This window comes from Mus caroli, chromosome 12 (assembly GCF_900094665.2).
Source record: "Mus caroli chromosome 12, CAROLI_EIJ_v1.1, whole genome shotgun sequence".
Classification (NCBI taxonomy): Eukaryota; Metazoa; Chordata; class Mammalia; order Rodentia; family Muridae; genus Mus; species Mus caroli.
The window spans coordinates 230,305-249,057 of NC_034581.1; the positions used below are offsets into that span (position 1 = coordinate 230,305).

The following is an 18,753-nucleotide window of genomic DNA, read 5'->3' on the forward strand; positions in this document are numbered from 1 at the left end:
TAAAGTCATTGCTTTAGTTTCTCATCACACAGACACCTTAGCAAACACAGAGAGCCAGAGACAGACAGAGACACACCCTAGCAGAGAAAACTGAAAGGTGAAGTGGTATGTCCAGGTTCCCACATGTGTAATAGTCAGATGGGAATTCTGGCCAAGGCCAATCTGTCTAGTTTTGTTCTATACAGCCACTTGCTGTAGGGCATATCCCTTCCAATTGCAATATTTCCTCCAAATTGCAACATTTGCTCCAGGAGGAGCAGGAAGCTCAGGAGCCTCAGGTGGTAAACAAAACCCCATGCCCAGAGAACACCAACGATCCAAACATAGAGGAAAGGTTATCATTTTTTTTTTTTTCAAAAAAATCTAATTGTAGGCTGGGTGTGATGCTCCAACACTTAGGAGGCAGAGGCACGTGATCTCTGTGAGTTCGAATCTAGCCTAGTCTTCATACAAAGTTCTAGAAAAGCTGGGGCTACAAAGAGAGACTCTGTTTTGTTTTGTTTTGGTTTTGTGAGACAGGGTTTCTCTGTGTAGCCCTGGCTGCCCTGGAACTCTGTAGACCAGGCTGGCCTCAAACTCAGAAATCCATCTGCCTCTGCCTCCCATGTGCTGGAATTAAAAGGCGTGTGCCACCACTGCCTGGTGAGAGGCCGTTTTAAAAAGCAAAAAAAGGAATTTATCACACAGACACAGACACACACACATTGTTGATGGCTCTTTTTTGAGACAGTGTCTGGAACTTGCTCTGTAGCAGACCTTATGGATAACCCAAGCTTCTAATCTTCTTAGTGCTTCGATGACAAGGATGCACCATGACACAGCTTTTGACAGAGAAAATATTGCCAACAATAAGGGATTCTATGAACTGCTGGAACCCATCTAGGGAGCGCCTACATTCTAGATAACAGGTTATCACTAGAGATGTGCCTTCATGGTGAAGGCCTGCAATCCCAGGTACTATGGAGGCTGAATAATTTGGGTTGCAAGGTCAAAACTTGCCTAAGTTTTGGGGCTGGAAAGATGGCTCAGCGGTTAAAAGCACAGACTGATCTTCCAGAGGTCCTGAGTTCAATTCCCAGCAACCACATGGTGTCTCACAACCATCTGTAATGAGATCTGATGCCCTCTTCTGGTGTGCATGAAGATAGAAATTGTATACACTTGTCCAAGCTACAGAACGAATTCAAGAACAGTCTGGATAATTTAGGGAGGCCCTGCTTATGTAAAAAACAACAGAATGGCTGGAGTACAGCTGAGTGGTAGAAGGCTTATGCTAGCCTGAAGGTTCAATCCCCAGTACCCATGGGAGGCGGAGATATTGCATTAAGCCACATCCCTAGCCCCTATGCATTCTCTTCTATGTTGTTTACAAGAACAGATATTCAGGAGGGTGTTACTGACATTACCAATAATGAATAGTTTCTTGACTAGACATAGCTGAACCATTCAACAAATATTTAACGGATTCCTGATACATATAGGCTCTGTGCCAAGGGAGATAAAACACACTTCTCTGATGATACCAATCACATGTAAAAGCACAATGCGATTTCTAAACTCCTTTTTTAAAAAGATTTATTTTATGTATGAGTACACTGTAGCTGTCTTCAGACACACCAGAAGAGGGCATCAGATCTCATTACAGATGGATGTGAGCCACCATGTGGTTGCTGAGACTTAAACTCTGAACCACCAGAATAGTCAGTGTACTTATCCTCTGAGCCATCTCTCCAGTCCATAAACGTGGTTTCTGTTGGCCTAAAAAAAGTCTCTTTACTTTGCTAGACAAGGCTTGTGAGCTAACAACTTAGTTTTTGGTATATTCACATCCTATACTAGAGAGTTGGCAAATCAATCTAACCTGTCTCATCTATTAACCAGATTAATAAAAGACAAGAACTGCACGCTGTACGTCTTCAAAAAAATAAGCTTTGTAAAAAATGAACTTGAGGGCAAGGTGATGCATGCCTGTAATTACCAGTAATGGGAGACAGAAGTTCGGAGTTTAAGGTCCGCCTTACCTGAGCCTGTACCACAACAAAATAAAACATGTTGATTAAAACGGTAGCTGGCAAGATCACTTGATCGTCGGGCTCTTTAAGTTTCCAGAGCCACTCCTCAACACACGCTGCACGTAACCGCGCAATCAGCCTTTCCCGAAAGGAGCAGATTCCGTTTCCGCTAGAAGATCTTCCCCGCGGGTGTGACCACTAGACATCCGACCCACAGACCCTGAGCAGCTCTCCGTCCTGCGCAAGCGCTCGAGGCCCAGACACCGGAAGTGCAGGGGCGTGGCTAACTGCTGCAGCCTGCCGGCTCCGACCCGGAGGCTGGGGGCGCGCGCAAGTGCGCGCTCGTTCGCGCGGCCTGCAGCGTACAGTAGTGACGGCCGCGCGGGAGGGGTCACGTGACCACAGAAGCTGCTTGTACAGTAAGAACCCAATATGGCAGCGGCGGTAGCAGTGGCAGCGGCAGCAGGACCGGCCACCCCGTAGAGCCCCCTACCCCCGCCACTGCGCGCCTCCGCGACCGCTTCCTCGCTGAGTTGCTTCTCCGGTCGGACTTCCCCTTTCTCCCACCTTTCCTGGCACCGCGGGAAAAGCAGTGCAGGGCGCAGCAGGCGAGGGAACGCAGCCGGAGCCGGGGCACGGAAGCCTCCCAGTCAGTTCAAGAACCGACATGAGGGAAAAGGGCCGTAGGAAGAAGGGCAGGACCTGGGCGGAGGCCGCCAAGACGGTAAGGAGGAGGGAGCAGAGAGAAAGGCTGGCAGGAGTTCGTTTTCTCGCCGGCCACCCGTCGCAAGGCAAGGGAGGTCACTTGGCCCCGCGACCGGGTTGAGGATCAGGAAAGCGCGCGCAGAGAGCGGCAGTTACGGGCGCGTTTGGAGAGCCGTGAGGAGACCGAGGCGTCGGCGCGAGGGATCCGTCGCGCGACTGCCGCTTCTCGCGATGGCTACGACCGGACCTCCTCGGTGTTGTGAGGTTGCCTGTCGGGGTCATGTCGCTGTCGCCCCTACACTGTTAGCCCTTGTCTCGGCCCAGTATGTGTTGTGCTTGCCCAGTAACCGGTTCTTCTCCCTTGTGCGCCTCGGAGAGCCCCGATTGGATGCAGACGGGAGGAGGTTTGTGCGTGCTTCCAGCCCCGGAAAGGAGAGGGGAGCGCTTGAGCTCGGTGGCGTTCTCCCGTCGAGGCAGAGGTGCTGCCAGACCCGGGTCCCCGCTTATCTTGCTCCCGGAGCCAATGTGAGGTCACGAGGCTTTTGTGTTTGCTGTGGGAGCTGAAAGTGCAGGAGGTGTTTAGAAACGAAGTAACAGGTGGGACTCGGAGAATTTTTTTTTTTTTTCTGTTTCCGTAGAGACCTACTCTGAGTAAGGCTGCAATGCATGGTGGGACGTGTAGTTTATTGGCTTTCTTTTTCTCCTTTCCTCTTCTCTTCTCTTCTCTTCTCTTCTCTTCTCTTCTCTTCTCTTCTCTTCTCTTCTCTTCTCTTCTCAAGTGAAGGTGGACCGGACCAATGAAGTTATGATTAGTGCCCCTCACGCCAATTTTGTTATATGGAATTTAAAAGTCATTTAGCAATGAGTATTTGTGAGAAACCTTGTTTTGAAAAATTTAAAACGTGTATTTACGAAGAAAAGGAACCTTAAGGAGAAATTGAAGTTTCATCAAGCATTAGTAGCATTTCAACCTCTTTAATAGTGGACCACATAGTGGGTTCTAATACGTGAACCTTTATGAATTATACGTTTTATTTTCTCTTTAAAAAGATGTGTGTGGGGGCTGGAGAGATGGCTCAGTGGTTAAGAGCTCCGACTGCTCTTCCAGAAGTCCTGAGTTAAATTCCCAGCAACCACATGGTGGCTCACAACCATCTGTAATGGGATCTGATGCCCTCTTCTGGTGTGTCTGAAGACAGCAACAGTGTATTTGCATACATTTAATTAGTTAATTAATTAAAAAAAGATGTGTATTCGTATGGAGTGTGTACGTGGCTATGGAGCACGCATGTAGAGGTGATAGGAAAACTTGTAGGAGTTGATGTAGGTTCTTAGGATCGAACTCAGGTTATCAGGCTTGCTGGCCAGCGCAGTTACCCACTGAGTAATCTCGATAATCCTGGATTGTTTGTTTATTAATTTATTTTTTGAAAAAGGGTTTCTTTGCCTTGAAACTCTATAGACCAGGCTGAGCTTGACCTCAGAGGTCCCCCTGCCTGTGCCTCCCAAGTCCTGGGATTAAAAGTATGAACCACCACTGACTGACTCCTTGTTTATTTTTTAAATGAGACTTGCAGAATTCAAAAGTAATGTTCGTCATGGAGAAATTTAGAAAAGTATGAAAATAACTCAGTCAGTTCATTCTTTTATTGCCTAGTCTTGTTTCCCCAAATTTGAATTATATTGTTTATTCAACCTGTATTTTGTTTTTATAAGCCACGTACTTTTTTTGTTGAATGTTTTCCCTATATACATTTGTTTGTTTGTTTGTTTGTTTGTTTTGAGGATAGCATCTCACATAATAAATGATGGCCTAAAGTTTGCAGCAATCTTCCTGCCTTTGCCCCCTTGAGTGCTGGGATTGTAGACAGGTTCCACCATGCCCAGTTTTATGGATTCTGAGGATAGAGCCTAGAGCATTATGCATTCTAGGCAAAATACTCTACCACTTGAACTACACCCCCAGTCCACTTAGAATATGTCTTTGTGACTGTACTGGTAGTTTCCTCTAAGGGACAACTCTATCATTTTGGTGGTGAGGAGTTTCTCTTCAACAGTAGTTTACTTTCTACATTAGAGACACCTCATGATTGCTTTTATTTCTTAATAAAAGAAAGAGATTTGATTTTAGTTAAAATATGCAAAACCCCAAACTAATTATGTGAGTTAATTTTAAGTGTTCATGATGTCATTATTTATTTATTAGGCTTTAATTTTTGAGACCAGGTTTCACTTTGCAGTCTAGGCAGGCCTTAACATTCAAAATATTCATATTGCAGGCATCTCAGCAGTCTGTGTCTCTGTAAGACGGACTCCTTCTGTAAGTAACCCTTACTAGTTAAGAACCCTTTATGTAGACCAGATTGGCCTTAAACTGGGATACAATCTCGACAATGCCTTGTGAATTATTCTTTTTGGATTAAATAGTTTAATGGTTAGGAAATTGTGACAAATAGGAAGAATAATTTTGCACCAGTTCGATTTCTTACAATGATAATATTTGCTTATTTTGTGCCCCAGCTACCTTTGTGAAAAATAGTGTTTAAAAGACAGAAAGTAGGCTGGGGAGCTGGCTTAGTGGTTAAGAGCACTTGTACAGAAAGATACCTTATCTCACCAAGGGCCCCACTTCCCCATTTGTAAAGACTCATTTGTTTTACTTTTATGCCTCTTTTTGTTTTTGTTTTTTGTTTTTTGTTTTTGTTTTTTTTTGTTTTTTTGGTTTTTCGGAACAGGGTTTCTCTGTGTAGCCCTGGCTGTCCTGGCACTCACTTTGTAGACCAGGCTGGCCTCGAACTCAGAAATCCGCCTGCCTCTGCCTCCGGAGTGCTGGGACTAAAGGCGTGCGCCACCATGCCTGGTTATGCCTCTTTTTGTGAGTAGGGATGTATGTGTGTCTACATCTGTGTGTGGGAGCCAGAGGATGACATTAGGTGCTTTTCTCAGCTGCTCTTTATTTACTGAGGCAAGATCTGTCACTAAAATGGAAGCTTGCCAGTTGCTTTGCATGAGTAGCTGGCCAGCTTGCCCCCATCTCTACTTTACAAATACTGGTATTATAAGATGGTGCCGCCATGAACACCTGTACTTAAAATGTTTTTAAAACTTGTATTATGTGTATGGGTGCTCTGTTTGCATGTGTCTTTGTAGCGCATGTATAGCTGGAGTCAGAAGAGTCTACAGTTACAGATGGTTGTGAGCCGAGCCTTGGCCTTCTGGAAGACTGCCTTTGTCCACTGAGCCCCCACACGGTGACTTTTCTGTGTCTTTTGACATCTGAACTCTGGGCCTTACATTTGTTCTCGAAGTGCTTTATCCATTGAGCCAATTTCCCATTCCTCTGTCCTGTTTTTATATGTTTGTCCTGAAAGTCTACACACCTCCTACCTTGTGGAACAGAAAATAACTTATTTTGGAGTCAGGCAGTAATGGCACACATCTTTAGTTCCAGCACTTGGGAGGCAGAGTCTGGCAGAGTTCTTGAGTTCAAGGTCTACAGAGAGAGTTCCAGAATGGCCAGGGCTACACAGAGAAACCCTGACTTAAAAAGTCTTCAGGGAAATAACTATATTGGATATTAAGTTAAAAATTTCTACAGGGCCATGTTGGGACAGGGTTGCAATCTAGCATCTTGTGGGAGAGGCAAAAATATCTTCATATCAAGGCCAGTTTGGCCTAGGTAGGTAGATTCTATTTCCAAAAATTTTAAAAAGTGTTTGCTACAAAAGGAGATACAGCAGTAGCTCCTAGATTATGAAAACTTGAGAAAACAATCTCAAATTTGCAGAGCTGACTACTGCTTTTTCCTTTTATTTTTTCCCTTTTTAAAAAAGATTTATTTATTTATTATGTATACAGCTTCCTGTCTGCATCTATGTCTGCAGGCCAGAAGAGAGCTCCAGGACTCATTATAGATGGTTGTGAGCCACTATGTAGTTGCTGGGATTAAATTTAGGACTTCTGAAGCTCAAGTGTGCACTCCCTATACATATATATTTAAGATTTACTTTGTGTGTGTGTCTGTCTGTCTGTCTATCTATAAATGCCTGTGCAGTACCCATAGAGATCAGAAGATGGCATTTGACTTCAATGGAACCGGGGTTACAGGTGATTGTGAGCTATCTGACTTGGGTGTTGGGAACTGAACTTGGTTCCTCTGTAAGAGTTGGAAGTGCTCTTAACTGCTGAGCCATCTCTCTATCCCCTCCTGTACATTCAATGTTAATGTAATCAAGATGATCAGCCTTTACCTTTATTCCTTTTAGGTTTCGGTATCTTAAGAAATATTTTTTCCTATTAAGAGATTAAAAGTTGTAGGGTGGAGATTAGCACAGCCTGAAGAGTGCTTGCCTAACATTAATGAATTGGTTCTGTCCTGCGCACTGCATTCATGGCATAAACTGGTGTGTTGACATACTCTTGTAATCAAAGGGTTCAGAGTCATTCTCTGCTTCATGATGAATGTGAGGCTAGTCTGGGCTTGAGACTCTGTAGAGAGTGGGCTGGGAGGAAGTGTATGTATAGGAGGGGCTAAGTGATTTTATTTAGCTCATGTAGCCTGCACTAGCCTCTTGCACTGTCCACTCTCTGTATGAGGATAACCAGATACCAGTGAATTCTCCCTCAGCTCCCCACACTCCCCCAGACAGGGTTTCTCTGTATAGTCCTAGCTGTCCTGGAACTAGCTCTGTAGACCAGGCTGCACTTGAACTCAGACATCCACTTACCTCTGCCTCCCAAGTGCTATGACTTAAGGCACGCAAGGCATATATCACTGCACCTGGCTTAACCTTGAACTCTTGATTCTCCTGAGTGCTGGAATTACAAGTGGGTGCCACCATGACAGCCTTACATGGTGTTGGGATACATGCAGTGCTAGGAATGAAATCCAGGGCTTCTTGCATCCCAGGCAAGCTGAGTACCAGCTGAGCCATATCCCCAAGCCTCCATCTGGAGCCTAAGTCACTGATGTTTGAATTATTCAATAGCTGGTTTAGTGATACTCAATTTCAAATTGTTCCTGTGGACAGTTTTGTTTGATGCTTTCCCCTCTTTCTCTTCCTTCCTAGTTTTAGTGTTTGGTTTTGAGATAAAGTCTTTGTAACCCATTTGGAATTTACATAGTAAATTACCAACCCAACAGTCAGTATGAACCACCAAGCAAAACACAAACCCCTAATATTTAGAAGGAAACTAATAAAAGGAAGAAATGTTGATAAATCAGACACAATTAGAAACACAAAAACAACTAGAAAAATTTATAAGAAATTTCAAATGGAAGTTTTCTTTTGTATACATTTTGTATCTTTATATAAAAAGAAAGCAGCGAAATAATTTTTATCCTAGTGGGTGTGGGGTTAACACCAGAGAGGATGAGGCAGATTTGCCAGGAGTTTGGAGCTGGTCACCATGGTAAGTTTTTGGTTATATTGTGAGAACTTGTCTCAAAAAACAAACAGAACAGAAGAAGCAAAAGTCCATGTTGTGAACTGTATGAAAGAAGACAGGTGGCAAGGAATGGGAGGCAGCCTTTAGGATTGAATATTTTCTAAGTTTCAACAGAGATTAGAAGTGGCTTTGGGATGAGGACCATAAGGCTCAGAAAAGCTCATACTCTTAGGTGGCTTTTTTATTTTCACAGCTTGGTCTGATTTTAGGAGGACCAATTAATGTGCTTGGAATCCAGACATACAGAAATTGTGAGATAAATGTGTATTGTTTAACCTAAATTGGATAATAAAATGTATAGTCATAAATAAGAATAAATACATTGTTAAAGCTGTATAGTGGTAAATTAATAATATTTGAGAGTTTTCCAAGAAGCAAAGTCAAATTTAGTAGACCTCAGTACTTAAAACAGTGGGTAAGGGCTGGAGAAATGACTTAGTGGCATGAAATACTCTTGTGGAGAACCCAGATTTTTAGCCAAAACTTCAGGGAGTTCCAATTCCGATACACCTGCATTCATGTGTATGTATACACACCTACACACAAAAATAAAAATCTTAAAGATGATGGATAAAAGATTTACAGGTTAATATGTAAAATCATTGTAAAACAAGGCACAAATTGAGAAGAAAGGCTAAAAATAGTTTATTGCTAATTTACCTTTGAGTATTGTGAAATATATTTGAAGAGAGGCTGAAAAGGTGGTGTGTTGAGGAAATTGATCTGACATGTGTTTTTATTCTAGGAGTTATATAAATCTTTATGCAGGAGATAACATCTATTTTAGGTCAGTTGGGCTATGTGGGATTTATTTCAGAGGTCTGGGACCTATGTGTGACTGACTGGCTATTTCTTTCTTTCTGTGACCTTCACCTTGTTTTCACTTCATATTCCTTCTACCCATATGTCTTACACATTGAGTTCTCCGATTGTATCTTTCTCAGGTTCTGCTGATCTCCTGAAGTGTAAGGGGGTGTGTTAGTTTGGGTTATATACTGCTGTGAACAGATACATGACCAAGGCAACTCTTATAAAGGACAACATTTAAATGAGGCTGCTTATGATTCCAGAGGTTCAGTTCATTATCATCAAGGAGGGAAGCATGTAGCATCCAGGCAGGCGTGGTGCTGGAGAATGATCTTAAAGTTGTACATCTTGTTCCAAAGGCAAACAGAAGACTGTCTCCCATGTGGCTAGAAGGGTCTAAAAGCCCATCCTCACTGTGACACACTTCCTCCAACAAAGCCACACCCACTCTGACAAGGCCTTACCTCCCAATAATGCCACTCCATAGGTCAAGCATGTTCAAAGTACTTAAAGGGTTTAATGCAGCTCTTTCATACAATGACATTGTACCATTTCTTTATTGCTATTAGTCATTTTGATTGTTTGGTGGGATCAAGCCTTGCAATATAACCCTTACCGTCCTGGAACCTGTGAAGTGTTCAGGTTGGCCTTGAGTGCTGGGCTTATAGTTGTGAGCCACCATCCCTTGCTTTTTCTTTAATGTTTTCTTTTAATGTATATTAAGTATATATAATGAGATTTTCATACTCTGTTATCCTTGTTGATCTTCTGCTGACACCTTTCTCTTGGCAGCTAGTTCCCCGTCAACAGTTTGGTGGCCCAGTGGTTTTTCACTTGGGTTGATAAGGGGAATGGATGAGGGCTACTTACAGGCTTGTGGTCAGTCACCTTTCCAGTGTAGCCGCTGAAGAAAGTGCCTCTTACTACTTCCTAGCAACCATTGACTTCCAGACTCTTAGGAATGGTCACTTTCCACTTACTTGTTTCTTTGAGATAAAGCCTCTAACTCTAGTCCAAACTGACCTCAAATTTCGGTTGATTGTCCTGCTTCAGTCACCTAGCCTCAGCTATGATGATTGGTGTGTGGCACCTTCTTCTTCAATTGTCTCACTGTGTTTGTTGTCCCCACCCCTCCATTGCTCTAGAGAATACAGTATATACTTCTTTTCTCAAGAGTATGTTTAGAATCACTATTTTACTTACCACTATGTAGCTCCCTTTACTATCACTTGTATATATTGTCATTGTCTTATGACATTGCAAATTGGAAAGCCCATGAGGAACTATAAATTCTTGAGGGTTTTTTTTTTTTAAAGATTTATTTATTTATTATATGTAAATACACTGTAGCTGTCTTCAGACACTCCAGATGAGGGCATCAGATCTTATCATGGATGGTTGTGAGCCACCATGTGGTTGCTGGGATTTGAACTGGGGACCTTTGGAAGAGCAGTCAGTGCTCTTAACTGCTGAGCCATCTCTCCAGCCCTGATTGTTGCTTCTTTTTTTTTTTTTTTTTTTTTTTTTTTTTTTTGGTTTTTTGAGACAGGGTTTCTCTGTGTAGCCCTGGCTGTCCTGGAACTCACTTTGTAGACCAGGCTGGCCTCAAACTCAGAAATCCGCCTGCCTCTGCCTTCCGAGTGCTGGGACTAAAGGCGTGCACCACCACGCCCAGTGATTGTTGCTTCTTAATATTTTGTTGTTAGAGGTGGAGTTATGTTTGTGTGCAATCTTCTTTTGGGTTTTTTGGAAGAAGATTACTTTCTTGTTTTTTCTAGGGTGTAGTTTCCCTCCTTGTGTTGGAGTTTTCCATCTAAGATTACCCTTTGTAGGACTGGATTTATGGAGAAATATTGTGTAAATTTGGTTTTGTCATGGAATATCTTGGTTTCTCCATCTATGGTAATTCAGAGTTTTGCTGGGTATAATAGTAGCCTGGGCTGACATTTGTGTTCTCTTAGGGTCTGTATGACATTTGCCCAAGATCTTCTAGCTTTTGTAGCCTCTGTATAGTGTAATTCTGATAGGTCTGCCTTTATATGTTACTTGATCTTTTTCCCTCACTGCTTTTAAAATTCTTTCTTTGTTTTGTGCATTTGATTTTTGACTATTATGTAATGGGAGGAATTTCTTTTCTGGTCCAATCTATTTGGAGTTCTGTAGGCTTTCTACTTGTTTACCTGTGTTCTCCTATATTTCTTTAAGGGATTTATTTATGTCCTTCTTAAAGTCCTCTATCATCATTATGAGATGTGATTTTAAATCAGAGTCTTGCTTTTCTAGTGTGTTGGGGTATCCAGGGCTTGCTGTGGTGGGAGAACTGGGTTCTGATGATGCCAAGTAGCCTTGCTTTGTTTTTGCACTTGCCTCTCACCAGATGGTTATCTGTGGTGTTAGCTGGTCTTGTTGTCTCTGACTGTGGCTTGTCCCTCCTGTAAGCCTGTGTGTCAGCATTCTTGGGAAACTAGTTTTCTCCCGGATGAATTTGGGTATGGAGAGCTGTGGCACAGGGTCAACTCCAGGGTCCAGATGGAAACTGGAAAGATCCTGTTTCGGGCTGTTCCTTAGTTCCTGTGTCCAGATGGTTCTGGGCAGGACCCTCTTGGGCCAGGAATTTAAGCAGAAGATGTGGTCTCACCTGTGCTCTCAGGTGTGTCAGCACTCCTGGAGACCAGCTCTCTCCCAATGGGTTTGGGTATGGAGAGCTGTGGCACTGGGTCAACTCCAGGGCACAGACAGAAACCGGAAGCTGTACGAAGACTTAAATGTTAGTTGTTGTCCTGGATTCCAATTCACTGCTAAACCTGCTGAATCTGATGCCCTTCCTCTTGATTAAATGGAGTTAAAACAATTTTGTTGCTTAAAAAGAATGTTTCTATTAATCTTGCAGTTCAGACATTGTTTACCACTACAACTTCAAAATAAAGTTGGCTTTTTAAAAATGTTATAAATGTGTTTTGACATTTGCCTGCACACCTGGTGCTGTGGAGGCCAGAAGAGGGTGTTGGATTCCTTTGAACTCCTGGAGTTATATATGGTTGTGAATTAAATGAACCTTCATATGGGTACTGGGAATTGAACTCAGATCCCCTGGAACAACATCCATGGTTTTTGCTTTCCAGCCGAGCCCCATTGTTGTTCAAGATAGGGTTTCTCTGTTTGGAGCTGGCTATCCTAGAACTCTTCTTTGTAGATCAGGTTGGCCTGGTCTTGCCTCTGCCTCCCAGGTGTTGGGATTAAAGGCATGTTCCATTTGAGTCATGTACACCTGACTCAAATTTGATAGTTTTTCTTTACTGGCTCTTGTGTATCTTGTGTAGCACAGATTTCTTATTCCTAACCTTTCTCACTCTGCATGTGTGAGTCATCTTAAAGATTACAGAAGTACTGGTTACCTTATTATGTATACAGTGGCCTGCCTTTGTGTATGTGTGCCTGCAAGCCAGATGAGGGCACCGGATCCCATTACAGATGGTTGTGAGCCACTGTGTGGTTGCTGGGAATTGACCACAGGACCTCTGGAAGAACAGTCAGTGCTCCTAGCCTGCTGAGCCATCTCTCCAGATGAATATTTAAGTTATCAGTGAATAGGTGTCACTGGTAACATAAATATTCTTTTTATTTTGTTTGTGACAGCATTTTATTGAGTAGCCCTGGCCTACTTGGAACTTGCTATGTAGACCAGGCTGGCCCGTAACTCAACAGATATCCATTGTCTGCCTCTGCCTCCCTGCCTTTTGGGTGCTGGAAATAAAAACCTGCACTGCTGCTTCTGCTAAGGAGCAGTATTAGTCAGTACTTTAAGAACCTTGCCCATTCTCCTTGACTTTTTTATACTTTTGATATTTAACTTTTTTACATGTTTATTTATATTGTTTTAAGAACAGTTTGTAAAAAATATGTTTTGTAGTTTAAACAGTTTCAGTAGAATTTTTTTGTGAGACAAACACTGCCCTCCTGTGGTTAGAATAAGGTAACTGTTTTGGAAAAGTGCTAGCCTAGTTGTGGTAAAAGAATATGGTATCCCTCCTTTGGAATCCTTTCCACTTCCAAGGGGTTTCCTCACTTCCCTTTAGTAAATCTACACTTGCTTTATCTAAGTAGTAGTAGTGATGAATGCAATAGCTTATGTAGTATCTTTCCTTAGAAATATTTGATATTTTTCTTCTCAGATTTTTCTAGTGTATGTATATATTTTTCTCATCCTTCTGTATATTTTCTTAGGGGATTAGGACAATTAAATATAAACAAAAATTAAGTTATCAAAAAGATAAATTGCCCAGTCACTGAGCCGCCGCCGAGGACTCAGCTGCCTCCCCCTCGAGCCCTCTCGCTTCCCGACGCTCCGTGTGTCCCCCCCCCGCCCTGACCCCCCACTCGCCCGCCTTCTCCCACAGCCACCTTCCGCAGCCGTTTCCACCGAGGTAAAGGAATCATCATATCGTATGTCCGCCATCCAGAACCTCCACTCTTCCGACCCCGTTGCTGATGCAGGTAAGGGTGGTAACCCGCTTCCTGCTGACACCGAGGATTATATCCATGTAAGAACTCAACCGAGAAACGGCAGGAAAACCCTTACCGCTGTGCAAGGGATCGCTGATGATTACGATAAAAAGAAACCAGTGAAGGCGTTTAAGAAGAAATTTGCCTGCAATGGTACTGTAATTGAGCATCCAGAATATGGAGAAGTAATTCAGCTACAGGGTGACCAGCGCAAGAACATATGCCAGCTCCTGATAGAGATGGACTGGCTAACCACGATCAGCTGAAGGGTCATGGGTTTAAGTGCTTGTGGCTCTCTGAAGCTTAAGTGAGGATTTCCTTGCAATGAGAAGAATTTCCCTTCTGTCCCTTGTCACAAGTTTAAAAACCTCACAGCTTGTATAATGTAATCATTTGGGGTCCGCTTTTAACTTGGACTAGTGTAACTCCTTCATGCAATAAACTGAAAAGAGCCATGAAAAAAAAGATAAATTGTTCTTTTTTGTTATTATTTATTTGTGAGTTCATGTGCACACAGCTGAACAAACATCTTGTAAATGGTACTTCTCTTCCTTGATTGAACTCAAGTTATTAGACTTGGTGGCAGCCTTGCTGCTGATCCATCTCACAGTCCTAGGTCCTGTTTTTGTTTTGTTATCTTTTTATTTTAATATTCTCTTTCTTTTTCCTTTCCTCCATCCCCTCTTCCCTCCCCCCTCCCTCCCTCCTTCCTTCTCCTTCTTCATTACTGTCTTCTTAGTTGTCGACTTCTGTTTAACTGGATTTCTCTGTGTACTCTGACTGTCCTGGAGCCCTATAGAACTGGCTGGCCTTGAACTTAGAGATCTGCCTGCCTCTGCTTCCCAGAGTACTGGAAATAAAGGCTACATCGCCACCCGCTTTCCCATGTCTTGTTTTTTTTTTTTTTTTTTTTTTTTTTTGTTGCCCAGGCTGTAGCCCAGACTGACCTAGAATTTGTTGCAGACTTCCTGTCTCTTTTAAGTGCTGTAATTATAAGCCATTTTGAGGGGGAGACAGAATCTATATGTGTAGTCTAAGCTGGTTTATAACCTTTGTCTTCCTGCCTCACCCTCTATAGTGCTGGAATTAAACAGTTATATACTATTCTGTCCAGCTTAATCAAAGTACTGTTGCATGAAAACACAAATGTTTTATGCTTGATATTTTACTCTTAGTTTTTCTTGCAGTATAGTGTAGTTTCACAGAGGAATGATTTTTTTCTTTTCTTTTTTAAGAATTATTCATTTATTTTTTATGTATATGATCATGTACACCATATCTGTCTTCAGACACACCAGAAGAGGGCATCGGATCTCCATTACAGATGGTTGTGAGCCACCATGTGGTTGCTGGGAATTGAACTCAGGACCTCTGAAAGAGCCCCGATTTTATGTGTGTGTGTGTGTGTGTGTGTGTGTGTGTATGTGTATGTATATGTATATGTATGTATGTTTCGGAACTTATTATTTTCTATTTCTGTGTGCTTTTTTATTTACTAGTAGAAATTAATATATCATTAGTTATTTGTGGTGAAAATTGCAGAAAAGAAAAAAGGGCTAATAGCCTGAGAAAAACATGGTCTTTTGTTTACTTCACTTTCTTTTGTTTACTTCACTTCATTGTTTACTTCATTTTCATTTGCTAACCTTTTTGATGAAGCTGACATCAGAAACAGGATGTGACACAGATTTTTGGTCATCAGGGGCAATCCTGTTTTCGGCATCCTGAAGTGGTGGCGCACGCCTTAAATCCCAGCACTTGGGAGGCAGAGGCAGGTGGATTTCTGAGTTGGAGGCCAGCCTGGTCGACAGAGTGAGTTCCAAGACAGGCAGGGCTACACAGAGAAACCCTGTCTTGAAAAACCAAAGAAAGAAAGAAAAAACAAAAAACAAAACAACCACAACAAAAACATGCATCTCTGCTTCTTGAAGCATAGCTGCTTATCCAAGTTTCATAACCCTGAGAGTTGCCATTTTGGGTCTGTTGTTTGTAGACCTGTTTTGTGAACTCTGTAGAGTGATTTCAGATTATGTAGTTGACATTGTGTTGCTTTTAGGATTACGTAGCCATGAAGGTCCAGAGAAAGGTCTTATTTGGTAGAGTGCTTCATTGCATATAAGATGTCCTGGAATCCATCCCCAGCACAAACTGGGTAGATGTAGTTTGTCTGAAGTCCTAACACTGAAGATGTGGAAACAGGAGGGTCAGAAGTTCAAGGCCATTCTTGGCTCTGTAGGGAGCTATGGGCCTGGGCTGGAGAATCTGTCCTCAAACCAAACTAAAAAGAACCCATCAAATGCTTATTTAAATCCTATGGAGAAATTTTGTTTGTTTTGGCAATAGTGTCTTACTGTGTAACCTTGAACTAACAAAGATCTACCGCTAGTGCTGGCATTAAAGGATTGTGCCTGGCATTAGCTTTAGTTCCCAAATCTATGTACTAGAATTCAAAACGTCTTAATTTTTAGAACTTATTCTGCATCTATTTTGCATTTATGTCAGCTAGTGGCTAGTTTCAAAATGTGATATTGGTTTATGGCTACTGCTATGTTGCCTGGGCAGGTGTAGAAAGAGAGGGACAGTATGGTGACACACTCCAAAGTCTAAAAACAACTTGGGAGAATTCCCTTCCTTTGTGACATTAGACAAGTGTTCTTTACTGTGCTTGATATACAGTGACATTTGTATTGGAACGCTTTCTGTCTGTATCTGCGTGCTCTTGAGTTTGGGTTGCAGTTGAGCCCAAGCCAGGAGGTTATAGAGAAAACAAAACCAGGAAATCCGCTTCTGAGTACACCTTGTTTTTTTCTAATTGTGGTTTCCTTTTATCTGCTACCATTTTTGAAGCCTTCAGATAATTATTTTATTCATTCTGTTCAGGCTTTTAGTTCCATTTAATGGCGAACAAACTATGCTTACACTATGCTTACCGGCTTTATTGCATCCAAACCACTGATATTGATTTTTTTTTTTAAACGAAGCATGGATTTAATTTAACTACAGTTTGAGGCTATATTTCATCATGATGGGGAACACATGGCAGGGGTGTGAGGTCATACTACTGACTGCAAATGTAGTCAGAAAGCAGGGAGATAAGTGTTCCACAGATGCAATTTTAATATAGTTATATGTTCATTTATTTGATTGAGAATTTACTGTATGCCCATTCAGTAGTAGTTACTGATAGAAATGTAAACAGATGATTAAAAAAAAAAAAAAAGACAGGGTTTCTCTGTGTATTCCTGGATGCCCAGGAACTTAGACTAGACCAGGCTGGTCTCAAATTCAGGGATTCATATGTATGTTTCCCGAGTGCTAGAATTAAAGTTGTGGGCCAACACACCTTGTTAAAATAGAGAATCTTCTATGCACAGTGATAGGTCACAGGTGGGGATAGGACTTGGGAAAATTAAGCAATTTCATATTCATTGAGTAATTCAAATGTTAATTTTAACCTTTTTGGTTTGTTTCTGCTTTAGAATTTGACTTACTGTTTGTGGCTGAGGAAAAAGTCCGGAAGAAATCTCTAGATATTTATGTTTTAGTTCTAACTATTGACATAGTAGAATATACAATTACAAGAATGAGAATGTGAAATAAAATAAGAATTAATTCATTATTATTTCCTTGTTTTTCAGGTCTTAGAAAAATACCCTAATACACCCATGAGTCATAAAGAAATTCTTCAGGTTATCCAGAGAGAAGGACTGAAAGAAATCAGGCAAGTTATTAAACTATTACTAGTAATGATTGTGTTTGGTTAGAGTATTTAATAATACTTGGTATTCTTTGTCTTACACATTGATTAGTATAATATACTTTCTGAACTTCAGGTTTATTGCAGTTTTTAAGTCATTATATATAAAATGAAAAGTAAGTAAAGCAAACTCTTCATGAAAAGGTAAAGTATTCATCTTTTAAGACCTATGCATGTTAATTCTTCAGAAGGTCTGGAATTAATTAGCTTTATGCCTTCACCTATCACTTTGTACTTTTAATATATTGAGGTTGGTAATTATTGGATAAAAATGATAAATGTCAACTTCTAGAGGTAAGCAGTGTAAGAAAAAATAAGATTTGCTAACAAGAATGAAATGGGAAAAATTTACTATATGTGTCAAGAGAAAGTCTTTGTCGGGCATCATGACACTGTCTATAGTTCAAGATGCATTAGAGAGACTAAGTCTTGGAAGATCACTTGAGTCTATGAGTTCTAGACCAACTTGGGCAACATAGCAAAAAATAAGAAATAGAGCTGCTAAGGTGTTTCAAGGAGTTAAAGCCCATGCCCATGCTAATCTAATGATCTGAGTTTAATCTCCAGAACTCACTGTGGGAATAGGGAAATAGATAACTTCTAGAGGTTGTCCTTTGGTCTTCACATGCATTTTGTGGCACGTGCACACAAACGCATACACACACATGCACATTTAAAAATGAATATATAAACAAATATTTAATTTTCAAATGTAGTAGATGTATTAATAGGGTCAAAGATAATACACTCCAATTTCTAAGTGTCTTGTTATGATAGTAGTATATAATCATTATTGCATAACTAAAACTTTCTGTTATCAAGAAATGTTAAAATTATGTCATTCATTTTGTATATTGAGATAAATTTGACCATCTACATTGGAGTTACTTTGGAAAAGATAAGAAACTTGAACCAAACCAGGCAGTGGTGGTGCACGCCTTTAATCCCAGCACTTGGGAGGCAGAGGCAGGTGGATTTCTGAGTTGGAGGCCAGCCTGGTCTACAGAGTGAGTTCCAGGACAGCCAGGGCTACACAGAGGAATCCTGTCTTGAAAAAAACAAAAAGAAAAAAGAAAGAAAAAAGAAACTTGAACCAAAAAATAGAAACAAGAAAAGTTAGGTGTGGCAGGGCACATTTGTAATTTCAGTGTTGTAGAAGCTGAGACAAGTGCTGTAAGTTCAAGGCTGACCTTGGCCACACACTGAATACCAGGCTGGCAGGGCTACATATTAGTTACTTTTTCTGTTGCTGTGATAAAACATGCTGACCAAGGAATCTTATAAAAAGAAAGTTTTAAATTGTGTTTACAGTTAAAGAGGGTGCTAGAGCATGAGACAGAGAGTGAGGTAACTAGGAATTAGGTGGCTTTTTGAAACTTTATCACATTCCCAGTGATATACCTCCTCCAAGAAGGCCACACCTCCTAATTCTTTCCAAACATTTGGGGACCAAGCATTCAGGTATATGAAGTTATGGGGACCATTCTTTCTTTTTATTTATTTATTTATTTATTTATTTTT

At 41.4% G+C, this 18,753-nt stretch overlaps 1 protein-coding gene and 1 pseudogene across 3 annotated transcripts in view; both read left to right on the top strand.

The window, feature by feature from the left end:
• The first annotated feature begins 2,205 nt into the window (after positions 1–2,205).
• Positions 2,206–18,753, top strand: part of Asxl2 (ASXL transcriptional regulator 2) — an 81,371-nt gene continuing 64,823 nt past the window's right edge. The window contains exons 1-2 of one of the 3 annotated variants that reach the window (XM_029484942.1): positions 2,206–2,736; positions 17,114–17,196. In XM_029484942.1, coding sequence (XP_029340802.1) covers positions 2,680–2,736; positions 17,114–17,196 — 140 coding nt within the window. In that variant the 5' untranslated portion in view covers positions 2,206–2,679. Of the gene's footprint in view, positions 2,737–4,985; positions 5,038–17,113; positions 17,197–18,753 lie in introns of those variants that run through there. The other 2 variants (XM_029484940.1, XM_029484941.1) reach the window with 2 other exon arrangements.
• Positions 13,379–13,756, top strand: LOC110307008 (annotated as a pseudogene).